General features: G+C 34.6%; 1 protein-coding gene across 4 annotated transcripts in view; it reads right to left on the minus strand.

The window, feature by feature from the left end:
- Window positions 1-13,866, minus strand: part of LOC128016421 (probable E3 ubiquitin-protein ligase HECTD4) — an 89,299-nt gene that overhangs the window by 57,800 nt on the left and 17,633 nt on the right. For 2 of the 4 annotated variants that reach the window (XM_052600911.1, XM_052600910.1), the window contains exons 13-25: window positions 12,956-13,098; window positions 12,786-12,856; window positions 12,547-12,652; window positions 12,205-12,325; window positions 10,932-11,054; window positions 7,520-7,644; window positions 7,250-7,403; window positions 6,525-6,613; window positions 6,219-6,423; window positions 6,014-6,133; window positions 4,805-4,909; window positions 2,868-3,031; window positions 1,827-2,063 (exon numbers count right to left, since the gene is read on the minus strand). In XM_052600911.1, coding sequence (XP_052456871.1) covers window positions 1,827-2,063; window positions 2,868-3,031; window positions 4,805-4,909; window positions 6,014-6,133; window positions 6,219-6,423; window positions 6,525-6,613; window positions 7,250-7,403; window positions 7,520-7,644; window positions 10,932-11,054; window positions 12,205-12,325; window positions 12,547-12,652; window positions 12,786-12,856; window positions 12,956-13,098 — 1,763 coding nt within the window. Of the gene's footprint in view, window positions 1-1,826; window positions 2,064-2,867; window positions 3,032-4,804; window positions 4,910-6,013; window positions 6,134-6,218; window positions 6,424-6,524; window positions 6,614-7,249; window positions 7,404-7,519; window positions 7,645-10,925; window positions 11,055-12,204; window positions 12,326-12,546; window positions 12,653-12,785; window positions 12,857-12,955; window positions 13,099-13,866 lie in introns of all 4 variants that reach the window. The other 2 variants (XM_052600909.1, XM_052600908.1) reach the window with 1 other exon arrangement.

The following is a 13,866-nucleotide window of genomic DNA, read 5'->3' on the forward strand; positions in this document are numbered from 1 at the left end:
TAGTTTGCCTTTACGGAGGTCTGAAAATAAAAGAAAATAAAAATGACTTCTTTAAAGGTCCCGTTCTTCGTGATTCCATGTTTTAAACTTTAGTTAGTGTGTAATGTTGTTGTTAGAGTATAAATAATATCTGAAAAATTCTAAAGCTCAAAGTTCAATGACAAGCGAGATATTTTATTTAACAGAATTCGCCTACAAAAAACGACCCGTTTGGACTAAATCCCTCTAGTTCCTGCAGTAATGACGTCACTAAAACCATTTTTTGACTAACCTCCGTCCACATGAATACACAAAAAGGGGGCGTGGCCTTGTTGCACTTGCACGGAGAAGAGAAAGAGTTGCGTTTGTGTTTGTCGCCATGTTTGTCGTTGAAACGCTGTTATTTTCATCTCTGAGTCCAATCATCTTTGTTTGGGCTTTCCAGGGACGCTGTACTTTGAGTTTAATGTTTACAATTTCTGTTTAACTCGGTTCCCGAAAATTATAATCCACATGTAAAACTATGTAGCACATTTTGCTGAGGACACCGAGCTTCCTCAATCTCAATCAGCACAAAGATTATTCTTGAAACATGGAGAAGTTCCCTCTTTGTCTGTAGAAGGCGTTGTTTATGGACCACAACCGGTAAGTGTATTTTATTATTTAAATTGGCGTTTAACAGTTTCTGTAACTTATTACACAAAGGGCAACGCTGTTTAGCTTTGTTAACTAGATGTTAGGGCTGTGAAAAAAAATCTAATGCGATTTTCATGCGCATCTCGTCAGTAAAAACGCTCCTGTGATTATAAATACATCTCCAGCACGTGTGTTCAGATCAACATTGCCAGGTTTTCAAAACAAATCCTGCCCACTTGCTTCTCAAAACTAGCCGAAACACGTTTCCATGAGGGGAGCACGCGCTCAGCTGGTGTCGAATCACAACACAGGAACCGCTTACCCAATCAGAACTCGTTACGTATTTCTGAAGGAGAGGCTTCATAGAACAAGGAAGTTATCAGCCCGTTTTTATGACAGTGCAAACAGCGGCATACAGATAGGTGAATTGTGTGAAAAATACATTTTTTTTACATGCGAAACATGAACACGTTATATTGCACACTGTAAACACAATCAAAGCTTCAAAAAAAACACGAAAAATGGGACCTTTAAAATGAAAAAAAATGCTAATAAATCACTACACGAATTGACATTATTTTGACTTTATGATAAAGGTGCCATTTGCACTATTTTTATTAACTAAAATAAACAAAAATGTATAAATCTTGCAAAAAATATTTATGATACATAAACACACATACACACACACACACACATATATATATATATATATATATATATATATATATATATATATATATATAATGCTACATATATAAAATAAAATAGAGCATTGCATTAGCAAGCGCAAGGTTGTGGGTTCGAATCCCAGGGAACACATATTAGGAGAAAATTGTTAGCAAAAATTGTTATATATATATATATATATATATATATATATACACATACACACACACACACACACACACACACACACACACACACACACACACAAACACACACACATTATTAATTTAATGGGTTTAAAACTTTTAAATTGAAACTTATTTCATTGGTTGCTTCAATACTGTAAGCTGCAATATATTTCAATATATTATGCAAGTTGTAAAGTGTTTAATTTATATTTTTACTTTTGAATGAATGAACTGATAACCGCCTCCTTCCTCTTGGTAGTATGATTTCTACATTTCAAGATGCTTTTCTGATTACGGTTAAATGTTCTGCTATCATTAAGTTACATTCCTCTAATATGCCTCTAACGTGCTCACTTGATGCTGGGGCGAAACTGAGGCCGGCCTCTTCCAGACAGCTCCCTCAGGCGACCCATAATGCCCTGGGGTAGGTGTATGCGGGGCAGCTCACAGCAGGCGGGGCCTGGAGGAGGGACCAGGATGTCTGAAGGATAGGTGAACTCTCGCTCCTCGTCGATGGTGAGAGGCAGAGGAGACGGAGACGGCGTGAGGGCGGGAGAGATCGCTCCGTTAGCCTCCACCTGCCACTGACACCTTACACAGAACAACAAATGGAGAACCACATATTAAACAGCAGCAAAGAAATACTGTTATGTGCATTAAAAATGAGCAAAAGAGACAGTAAAGACATTTTCTGAAGAAAAACAAACATTAATAGTGAGGAAAGGCGATGGTTAAATGTTCTTTTAGATTTAGCTTGCTTTCATTTTGGTATCTTAATTTTTAAGGCTTTATATGGTTATTATCTAGAGATATGAGGATTTCCCATTAGCAAATTTTTTAATTACACACATTTTCAGCTCCCCAGATTTCCGCAACTCAAGCATACAGGGCCTCAAAAATGAAAACTACAAAATAAAAGTTTGTTAAGAACCAGAATCTCACAGGATATTAAGATATCACTTCTGGAGTTGCATGCACATAAACGTAAATAATAATAATATATTTATGGCACTCTGAAAGAGGACAAACTACACGTTCCTAGTTTCAACATCATTTGTTCTTCAGACATTCCCTTTTAAAAGAAAAAAGCATCAGCTCTATGCAAAGTGGCCCACATTTGGCTTTCGCTCATTTAAAATGGGTCACATTTTGGACATGGAGCCCCACTGAGATCCCCGTATCTCTGGGGTTGAACCACGTAGGGCTTTAAAAATGAAGATACCAAAACAAAACAAAAATCTAGAAGGATTTAAAGTCAGCAGATTTTACTAACAGTCTTTCCATTCTCTATGTTAAAATAACACAATGACGCTACTATCTTTCTAAAGTCATTTTTAGCCTCCTGTAATTTGGCTCCAAATCTAAATAACTAGAAATCCTGTTGAAGCAGCGCACCTCTGCAGCAGTTTGGAGCAGAGCAGGTCGTGGCAGGCCTCCTCCTCTCGTGTGATGTCAGGGCCGTTATAGAGGATGCGTAACATGGCACAGGCCAGCACTGATAAACCCAGCGCTAGATCAGCCAGGAAGGGCAGGCCGCCGGACACATCCTCAGACGACTCCTGAAACAATCAGTGCAAACCAGCAAGGTCAGTAAAGCTGATTTAACATGTTAATATGGTGCGATTAATTATGGGGAAAATAACACATGATTTAACACGCCTCTTACACTGATGCGGTTGCTGATGAATATGATACTGGACGACTGACTTTGCCATGCAGCCTTTCACAATGCAGTTATATGCCCTCACTTTCAAGAAATGAGGGCAAACAATGCCCCTCTTATCATACGATATAGTTTAGCAATCTCACACAAGCAAGAGCGCAGTTGATTTTTTTTTCTAAATGTGATATTCATTTTATTCAACACTTTAATATATGTGACCCTGGAGCACTGTCTTAAGTCACTGGGGTATATTTGTAGCAATAGCCAAAAATACATTGTTTGGGTCAGAATTATCGATTTTTCTTTTATGCCAAAAATAATCCGGATATTTAGTAAAGATCATGTTGCACGAAGATATTTTATAAATGTCCTACCGTAAATATATCAAAACTAAATTTTTGATTAGTAATATGCATTGCTGAGAACTTCATTTCAACAACTTTAAAGGTGATTTTGCACATTAATATCTCACTTGCAATTGTGTGTTATAAAGTGAGAATTGCAAGTTTATACATTGCCGTTCTGATATAGAAACACACATCATACAATTCTGAGTAACCTTAAATCACATAATTCTGAAAAAAAAAAAATGAATTGAGATAAAAAGTTGAAATGACCTTTTTAATTTTTTTATCCTGTTGCAGAAATGGGCTTACATTCAAAGTGCCACTACATTAAGTGCTACAGTTAACAAAAGAAATTATCAAAATGTAATTGCACATGGGTTATACATATGTATACTAATCCTGATCTCTAGTCTTTACTAGATTTGTAACTTGCAAAGAAATGCAATAATAAATCAGCGATAATACAATTTTTATGCAGCTTAAATGTCAGAATATAATATAATAATATATAATGGATATATAACTAATACTCAAACTACACTCAACGTTACCTGGGAAGCCACTTAAACCTGCTTCTGTGTTATTTCATTATCATTTTAAAAATTTATATCAGAAAAAATGTATTTAACTTTGCAGTTAAAGAAATGCAAATATATATATTTGAACATACAAATCTTATCTATATTTAAATTAAATCACACAACAGCCCTAATTTTATTTTCAATTTCTCTTTAAAATGCAATTTTAAAGCTTTCGCTGAGCTCCAAACCCCATAATTTGTTTTTGATGTGCACAAAACTACAACATTAAATATGCTGGTCACCGTTAGCTAAAGCATTAAAAAAAATGGGACTTTATTGTAAAGTCTTGCTGATGTATTTAAACTTTTTTGAATCCTTGTTTAACAATACAATTATTTATACTTTTTAATTTGTACACTTTTCTTTGATCCATCTACCAAATCAGTTACAAATGTAATTCTGCAGCTGACCGTATGTTAGCAACCAATTAAGTATTTAACACTTCACTTTATAAACAAAGTAAATAATTGAAATAAGTCCATGTAGCCAGTTTAATTAATATTTTGGATAGATAAACTGATTCCATCACTTTTGTGACTGGTTAGTCCTTAATACATTTCAAGATGCATGTGTTTACATGAAAATAAAATAACTGGCACAATCGTAATAGTTTCATATACATTAACGTTTCAGTCTATAATAATGACCTTGTAACCAGGATGTTTGGTTGATGAACAGGTGTTTTTACACGGTCACTGTAAATCTTATGATTGGGATGTATGTAAAGCCTGGAGAGGGTACCTGTGCTCGGACAGTGCATGAGAAACCCCACATGGCTTTATCTGGGGTGTTGTGTTCGCGTCCGCTTCTCATCTCAAAAGAGAACGTCACCGTGTCTCCTTCCACCTGAAAGAACAGTGATATTTAATTAGGATTTCCAGAAGCACTCGTTAGTCAACGACACACATCTTTAATCCTTCCTCTAGGCTCTGGTGGATAAAGACAATAAGATAAATACTCAAAGACATATACATCTAGAAAAATTACATTAGTATAATTAAATAGTGTTATATATGTGACCCAGGACCACAAAACCTGTCTTAAATTTCTACATTTTATCTGAAAGCTGAATAAATAAGCTTTCCATTGATGTATGGTTTGAAAAAATATTCATAATTGCTATTGATAAAATCATCTTTAAAGTTAATGAAGTCCTTAGCAATGCAGATTACAAATCGAAAATTAATTTTTGATATATTTACAGTAGGAAATCTACAAAATATCTTAAAACATGATATTTCATTAATATAGGAATGATTTTTGGCATTAAAAAAAAATCTATTATTTTGACCCATATAATGTATTTGTGGTACATTTTATTGCTGCATTGCTGAACAAACCTGTGCAACTTAAGACTGGTTTTGAGGTCCAGGGTCACATATCAAGATTAAGCAGAAGGCTTAAGTATTAAGCATTTTTAGAAATTATATTAATTTTATTGCCAAACATCCAGAAACACTATAAGGATACTGATCTATTTAGAAAAAAAGTGCACTCTTGACACAATTTAAGCATCCCATTACATTTTGAAGGCTTTTAACAAAAACAAATGTTTAACTGAAATGTATTTTGTATTGCACTTACATTCAAGCTTTTCTATTAATTTAAACCATAATCAACAAAAGCTACATTCTGTATCTCTTTCAAAATAAAAGTCATATCTCTTACGTTAATTTATCAATATCAGTAAAGCCGTTTTAATACACAATGTGTGGAGAGGTTGACATTTTTCATGAATGACATTAAAATTAAATTTAAATCAAATTTATGCATTTAGCAGACGCTTTTATCCAAAGCAACTTACAGTGCATTTAGGCTATCGATTTTCACCTATCATGTGTTCCCGGGGAATCGAACCCCCAACCTTGCGCTTGATAAGCAGTGCTCTACCACTTGAACATTAAGCACTGGACTTCATTAAGAGCACAGCACTGCATCAGATTTCCTCACCTTGACCAGATCTTTGGGCCATCCGGTGCCCAAGACGCTGCGGCTACCGTAACCCATGGTGTTTCCTCCATACTCGCTCACTTTACGACTATTTGTGTTTGGCCCGGCGTAAATCACCAGCTGAAGAACAAGAGAGACTGTGAGTGTGAATATTCAGCGTAACACTTTCATTCCACTGTGACTGAGAAGAGCAGAAGCGTGAAACCTTGTCGTAGTCGTATTGTGAGGAGCAGCGAGGGTCGAAGCGCAGGTAGAGACACCGAGCTCCAGGGATGTGCACGGTTTCTTTAAACTTGTAGTTGTCTCGCACCGGATGAGCGGTTTCCACCGTTTTCCCAGCAGCCCACGGGGCAGGGATCTTCAGGCCGGTCAGAAAGCCCGGCTCCTCTCTCTCTTCCAGAATCTGGAAACTGAAATAAAAACTACTTCATTGTTTTTGGTTTGAAAAATCTAGATGCTAAACGTGTTTCTTTTGATAGAATAAAAAAAAAAAAGTTTATAAATACTTTACCTGTCATTTAATGAGGGTGGATTGGAGCCTTGATTTAGCGGCGAATCCTCAACAAATAATGGTGAATGTGTCTTTAGCAGCAAAGCAGTCTGTTGGATAGACAGAGACGCTGAGCAGTTAATGCAAACATCGTGATTGGGTCGTGATTTATTATTTTAAAGGTAAAAAAAAATAATAATAATAAGTTTATTCAATAAGCATGCATTAAATTGTTTAAAAATGACAGTAAAGACATGTATAATGTTACAAAAATATTTAATAAATGCTGTTATTTTGATGCTATTCATCAGAGAATCCTGAAAACTAAAATGTATCAGCTTCCACAAAAATATTCAGCAGCACAACACTGAAAATATTCAGAAAATATGCTGAAAATTCAGCTTTGCATCACAGAAATAAATTACATTTTACAATATAAAAATATAGAAATCAGTTATATTAAATTGTAATAATATTTTGCAATATTACTGATTTTACTGCATTTTTTTATCAAAATAAATGCAGCCTTGGTGGTGGTGTACGATACTGACATGATGCATCGATTAGGTAATATACTGAATAAATAAACATACAGTATTTGGAAGCAAATACATAAAAATGAAGGTGTTATCCATGTCAAACACTTTCCATATGATGAAAGATAATTGCAGTGAGTCACAGACTGGCTGGCCTCCATCTTTTCACAGGTCTCAAGCAGATCAGCTCTTTCTGATAGTGATACACACCTGACTAGTATAGAGGACCAGCTGGACCAGCTGTGGCATGAGAGCATCAGCGAGCGTCAGGGTTTGAAGGTTCGGGTGCATCAGTGACGTCAAGAGGACTGGCAGCAAGTGACCCAACATCGTGGCCTTCGTCACCTGCTCAAGTCCTCTCAGTCTTGATTATAAAAAGGTAGAGTGTAGAGAAAATTATAAATAAAAGAAAGTGGTTAAATGCACGTACAAATACAAATAAAGCATCATCAGAGAAGTGTTGCTGATATCCGAACGCACCTGGCCTCTCGATCGCTGATGCTGCTGTTGATGAGCGAGCTGGTGACTTGCTGAAGGGTCTCCAGAACCTCATCACATCCAACCAGGATCTTCGAGGCAAGTGACAGGATGCTGGTCTGCAGCTCCTGACGGGAACACGTACAGTAAACACACACATTTCTGAGAGAACATCTACAGCTGCTACAGAACTCTCGTGAACTAGAAGTACACTCTAGCATACTTCAAAAAGAGCACTTAGTGCAGAAACAATATACCTTAAAAGAATACATCTAATGCAATGTTTTCAGCCACACTTCATTGCAAGTTAAGTGCAATAAGATGAAAAGATATCATAGTTTAAATTTATATTAAGTGCAATCTAAGTATAAAGTGCTTTTTGAGCTAATTAATCATAATTACTTATATTCTGAAATATGGTTAAAGTGTACTTAAATATATTTGCAATGATGAAGATGCAAATTTTAATTATATCAACTTAAATGTAATATCAAGTAACACACTACAGTTAAAATTATAATCAAGTGCTTTTTGTATTTCTTTAAATCACAAAAAAGATTGATATTATTATAAAAAATATTCTTTTAAGCAAAACTTTTAAATTTGACAGTATTAAAAAGTACACTTTTTAAAAGTGTACTTAAGTGTGTTTAGAAACCGTGATGTAAGTTTCTGTATCTCACTTAAAGGGATAGTTCACCCAAAAATTAAAATTATGTCATTAATAACTCACCCTCATGTCGTTCCAAACCCGTGAGACCTCCGTTCAACTTCATAACACAGTTTAAGATATTTTAGATTTAGTCCGAGAGCTCTCAGTGCCTCCATTGAAGCTGTGTGTATGGTATACTGTCCATGTCCAGAAAGGTCAGAAAAACATCATAAAAGTAGTCCATGTGACATCAGAGGGTCAGTTAGAATATTTTGAAGCATCGAAACTACATTTTGGTCCAAAAACTACGACTTTATTCAGAATTGTCTTCTCTTCCATGTCTGTTGTGAGAGAGAGTTCAATGCAGTTTAGTGATATCCAGTTTGTGAACGAATCACTCGATGTAACCGAATCGAATCGTTTTAAACTGTTCGTGTCTCCAATACGCATTAATCCACAAATGACTTAAGCTGTTCACTTTTTTAATGTGGCTGACACTCCCTCCGAGTTCAAACAAACCAATATCCCGGAGTAATTCATTTACTCAAACAGTACACTGACTGAACTGCTGTGAAGAGAGGACTGAAGATGAACACCCAGCCGAGCCAGATAACGAACAAAACAAGAACCGGTTGCATCGGTGTTTCGGATCACCAGTAGTTCTTTCGGACAGTTCGATTCAATAAACCGGTTGAAGAAAACAGTTCACCGGTTCTTTTGCTTTTGCTAGCTATTATTGGCTCGGTGTTCATCTTCAGTTCTCTCTTCACAGCAGTTCAGTCAGTGTACTGTTTGAGTAAATTACTCCGGAATTGAATTACTCCGGAATATTGGTTTGTTTTAACTCAGAGGGAGTGTCAGCCACATTAAAAAAGTTAACAGCTTAAGTTAACGATTCAGTTCGATTTGGTGAACTGGTTCAAGAAGATCCGGTTACATCGAATGATTCGTTCACAAACCGGATATCACAAACTGCTTTGTTTTGAACTCTCTCACAACAGACACGGAAGAGAAGACAATGCTGAATAAAGTCATAGTTTATGCTATTTTTGGACTAAAATGTATTATTACTAACTGACCCTCTGATGTCACATGGACTACTATGAAGATGTTTTTCTTACCTTTCTGGACATGGACAGTAGACCGTACACACTGCTTCAATGAGGGACTGAGCGCTCTCGGACTAAATCTAAAATATCTTAAACCGTGTTCTGAAGATAAATGGAGGTCTCACGGGTTTGGAACGACATGACGGTAAGTTATTAATGACATAATTTGCATTTTTCGATGAACTAACCCTTTAAGTGGTCTTATTTAACCCTTCTACGTTTTTTGGGACATTTTTCATCCACTGGGGGGTAAAGTTGAGTCTTACTTTGGCCACAGCTTTCTATGTGTTTCAGCAAATGGAATGATTTTTGGTGACAAACCTTATTTTCAAAACTTGATACACTGTGGGCAAATTCACTACCCAGTTTTTATGTTCGTGGATGAAAACATCCACTAAATTAAACTGCTGTAAAAATGTACAAGACTTTTTATCACAGTCTTGGGCATGTCAAGGATTAGTAACAACATTGGCTTTGATGCATTTTTAGTTTTTGTGCAGCATTAGATTTTAATTTTTTCACCCTCATTTGTTGTTGGTGGCTGTTTTTGCCCCATTGACTTCCATTATAACGACATTTTTTGATAGCAAAGCTATGACACCATATAATCATGCATTCTTGATTGTTTGTGTTTTTTTTTCCTTTCGGGAAGAGGTAATTTTTTTTATTTTTACAGTTTATCACTTGGTGGGACCATTAACCCTTCAGATAGGCCTATGCAAAAAAGTCAGAAACTAAGCCTGGTAGTTTTGGTCTGGACTGAGGCTGATTGATAGATTTATCAAAAAAGAAAATATTTTTTATTTATCTGATACATTTTTACAGCAGTTTAATTGAGTGTATGTTTTCATCCCAAACATAACGAAAGGGTAGTGGATTTGAACAATGCACAAGGGTTAATTTAAATTATATTAGCTGCCATACTTTTAAGATTTGAAGTACTCTGCAATTGCACATTCAATAATTAAGCGAACCTCTTGTTTACAAGAGAAGGTACAGTGGCTCTGTTATAAACCCTTGAGTTAACACTGTTTTCCTCAATGTTTTGACATCTTTCCAGCCCAAACACAAAGTCAAAACTGAAAATAAACCAATTTTCCTAAAATAAACCTATTGATATAGTTCAACCTTATTAAAAATGCTGCTTTTCATCCAACATTTGTATGCTACTGCTGTATTTTTTGCTTAAATTGTTGTTGTTAGATTAGAATTATTTATGATTTATTTATGAGAGATGCTGCCCATACCGTGTGTTTCAAATAGGTCACTGATCATGTTCCATATAAACCATATTATCACTTAGAAGGCAGCTCACTAGATATTAGAACACAATTAATGTCTGTTAATGAGAGGAACACAGAAAGTGGACATCCTATCCTTCTAAAAAAACCTACATTACATTTAGCAATGCTTATTACATGAACATTTACCAAATAATAAATAAAATGGACACTAAATACACTGAATTACTTAATAAAAAAAATAAATTAATTAATAAAAAAAAACCTTTCTGAAGAAACACACATATTGAACCAATTTAATACCAATGTAATGCATTCCTGTATGTTCCTCCTTTCCTGGATGGAGACACCATCAGTCCACAATAACCAATCCGAGAGAACGTAGGGTTTTTAAAGGGGATGTTTACCTGTACCTTCATTGTTTCCCCTTGTAGGGAGCTGTCACTATCATCAATGTCGTCCGGGTGGAGCAGGATGGTGTTGCTGAGCAAATGGTTCTGCACAGCCATTAGATAACGCAAGCTTGGTGACGCTACCTGTTGATGTAGAAGTGCTGCCAGTTAATGAGATCATAGTAAACTGTATCATTTATACAGAATTGTTTTTTTTTTTTTTTAATTATGGATGTGTTTTCCCATGTGAAAAAGAAGCTCATTAATTATATTGAATGTGCACTTAGTAGTGTACTTCAAATCTTAAAAGTGTATTTAAAAAAAAATTAAGTACTTGCAAATAATATACAGTATTAACAAAATAAAGGCCATTTAATGACTTAAAGAGACACTTTCACGACTGTGTTTCTAAAAACATTCAAGTACACTCAATGTACTTGAAATAATGTCAAATTTTACGTTTTATTTTAAAATACATTTTAAATCATTGTTTAAATTATCTTTTGTCATGTTTCAAAAAGTACACTTATTTTGATGTGTTGACAAACATACTAAAGCACATGTGAAGTACTTGATTATCATTTGAACTACAGTGTCTTATTAACTATTAATTTTAAAATAAATATAATTTTAAAGGCACTAAATTGCAGCTTCATCATTGCACATGATTAATTACAATTACATTTAAATTCACTACGCATTTAGTGTATCATAAATGTTTGTCAGTACATTCAGCAGTACTTTTACCATATTTCAAAGACAAAATAAGTCGTTAAAAATAAATATGAAGATATACTTAAGTCCTACTTAAGTGGGTCAAAAACACCTTAAAGTTCAGCTAAAAGTATTTAATCTAAATTTAAACTTAACAATTACATTTAAATACATTATGCTTTTAGTGTTTCAAATGTTTGTCAGTACATTCAGCATTTTTAACCATATTTCAAAGACAACAGAAGTCATTATTACATTACATGAAGATGTACTTAAGTCCTACTTAAGTGGGTCAAAAACACTCTACAGTTTAGCTAAACGCATTTAATATAAAAAATAAATATAATTTAATTGCAATTAACATGCAGTTGAGTGTGTGAAAACATTACCTTTAGTTTACCCTTAAGTATATATTAAGTATATTATTTTAGTAATGAAGTATCTTTATTTAAAAGCGCACTTCTTTTTCACAAGGCTTATGAAAGCTAACAGCTTGTAGAACTGCATCTTTCAACATTAATTCAGTTCACTTAAAAGTTAAAAAGTATATCTTATCAAAGGAATGCTTAAAGTCACATACAGGTACAGTGGAGAGAAGCTTCTGAAGGTCTTCCGTGGAAACCGTTTGACATTTGGTGATGAGCAGACACGACTCGCGCACTACAGTCTTCAAGATACACTGCAACAGTTCATCCTTCAACCTGCAGGAGAAGATGGGAGAAAGGGCTTGCACATGACAGACATTAACCATGTTTACAGTTGTCAAGGTGAATAACAACACATTTTTGTTGAAATGACAAGAAAATAAATGAATCTTTTTTTATGCAACGTGTGCTAGTGGAGTAAAATACAGAAGTGAACAGAGCAAGCAGTTTAAATTTAACTCGAGCACTTTCCATCTGAAGACTAGTGAAACTGTTACCTGTAGTGATCATCGTCCTCACTACCAAAGCGGTTCTTCTGTAACTGGTTAGCAAGGTTGTTTAATATAACATCACGCAATTGAGACAAACCACTGTTCTTCTCCCCTGCAGAGAAAACAAAAAAACAAACCGTTATCACTGGCACTGTTATGAAATTGGGCAATTTCAGTAAACCCATGCTAATTTGACTAATTAAGCATGATTGTTTGTTCTATGTGTATCTATTTGCAATTCTCACCCTCGGTGAAAACAAATTTTAGCAGGTTGTTCAACTCAGATTCACTCTGGTACAAAGAGTTTAAACCTGAGCTGATGAGAAAAATGGACAAAAAAAAAAGTTTATAGTTATTCCAGATATTGAGATATTCTTTGACTTTTGGGATTTTCTGACTTCCTTTGAAGGCTCACCTGATGGCCAGACACACTTCTCTTTGTATTTCCGGCTCTATCTGATCGTGAGGAGCCATGAGTAACTGCCACAGCAACAGTCCAGAGCGCTTCACACCGTCTCGGTTCTGCTCCGCATTTAGATTAAAAAACTGGAACACAACCTTGATGAAAAAAATAAAATAAATAATATTTAAATTTCTAACCTTTTTGTAATATTTTAACAAAATGATCACTTCCACTGAACAGTTCCATCCTTCAAAATTAATCAAAAGTAATTTAAAAAATCATCTAATTTAAATATTCGGTTTCACTTTATTTTGATGGTCTCTTTAACACATTCTGTTGACTAATTAACATTGCACCTACATATCTACTAACTCTCATTAGAGTATTAGTGGACTGGTAGGGTTAGAGTTAGAATAGGTTTACATGTGGGGTTTAAGCATAAAAACAATAAGTGTAATACTGCTTTAAATCAAGAAAAAATAATCAGTTTAATTTAATTGCTATTTTGTCTTAGTTTTTCTGAGCAAACATTTAATATCACATATTTTTCCATGATTTACAGAAGAGACCCACTAAAATGTCATTCAGTGTAACAATCTTGTCAGGCATGTTTACAACAAAAAACTATTTATGACATATTAAAAGATTAATTACTTTCACTCCAAATACTAATTAGTTGTACATTTAAAAAAAAAAATGTAAATGTTCCACTATCATAGGTTTTGTCAGTGAAATTGTTTTACTAATTTAAAACACAATCAAATTTAATACGCTTCCTTATTCTTTTATATATTTGAATATGTACGTGTCAGAATAAGCATGTTGCTTGAATGACATATACTGAATGACAATGTAACATTATTTCAACCAAATTTTGACATTTTATTCTCCAAAAACGTTCTAATGAACATACATTTTTTTAC

The sequence above is a fragment of the Carassius gibelio genome, chromosome A7, assembly GCF_023724105.1.
Source record: "Carassius gibelio isolate Cgi1373 ecotype wild population from Czech Republic chromosome A7, carGib1.2-hapl.c, whole genome shotgun sequence".
In the NCBI taxonomy this organism is placed as follows: Eukaryota; Metazoa; Chordata; class Actinopteri; order Cypriniformes; family Cyprinidae; genus Carassius; species Carassius gibelio.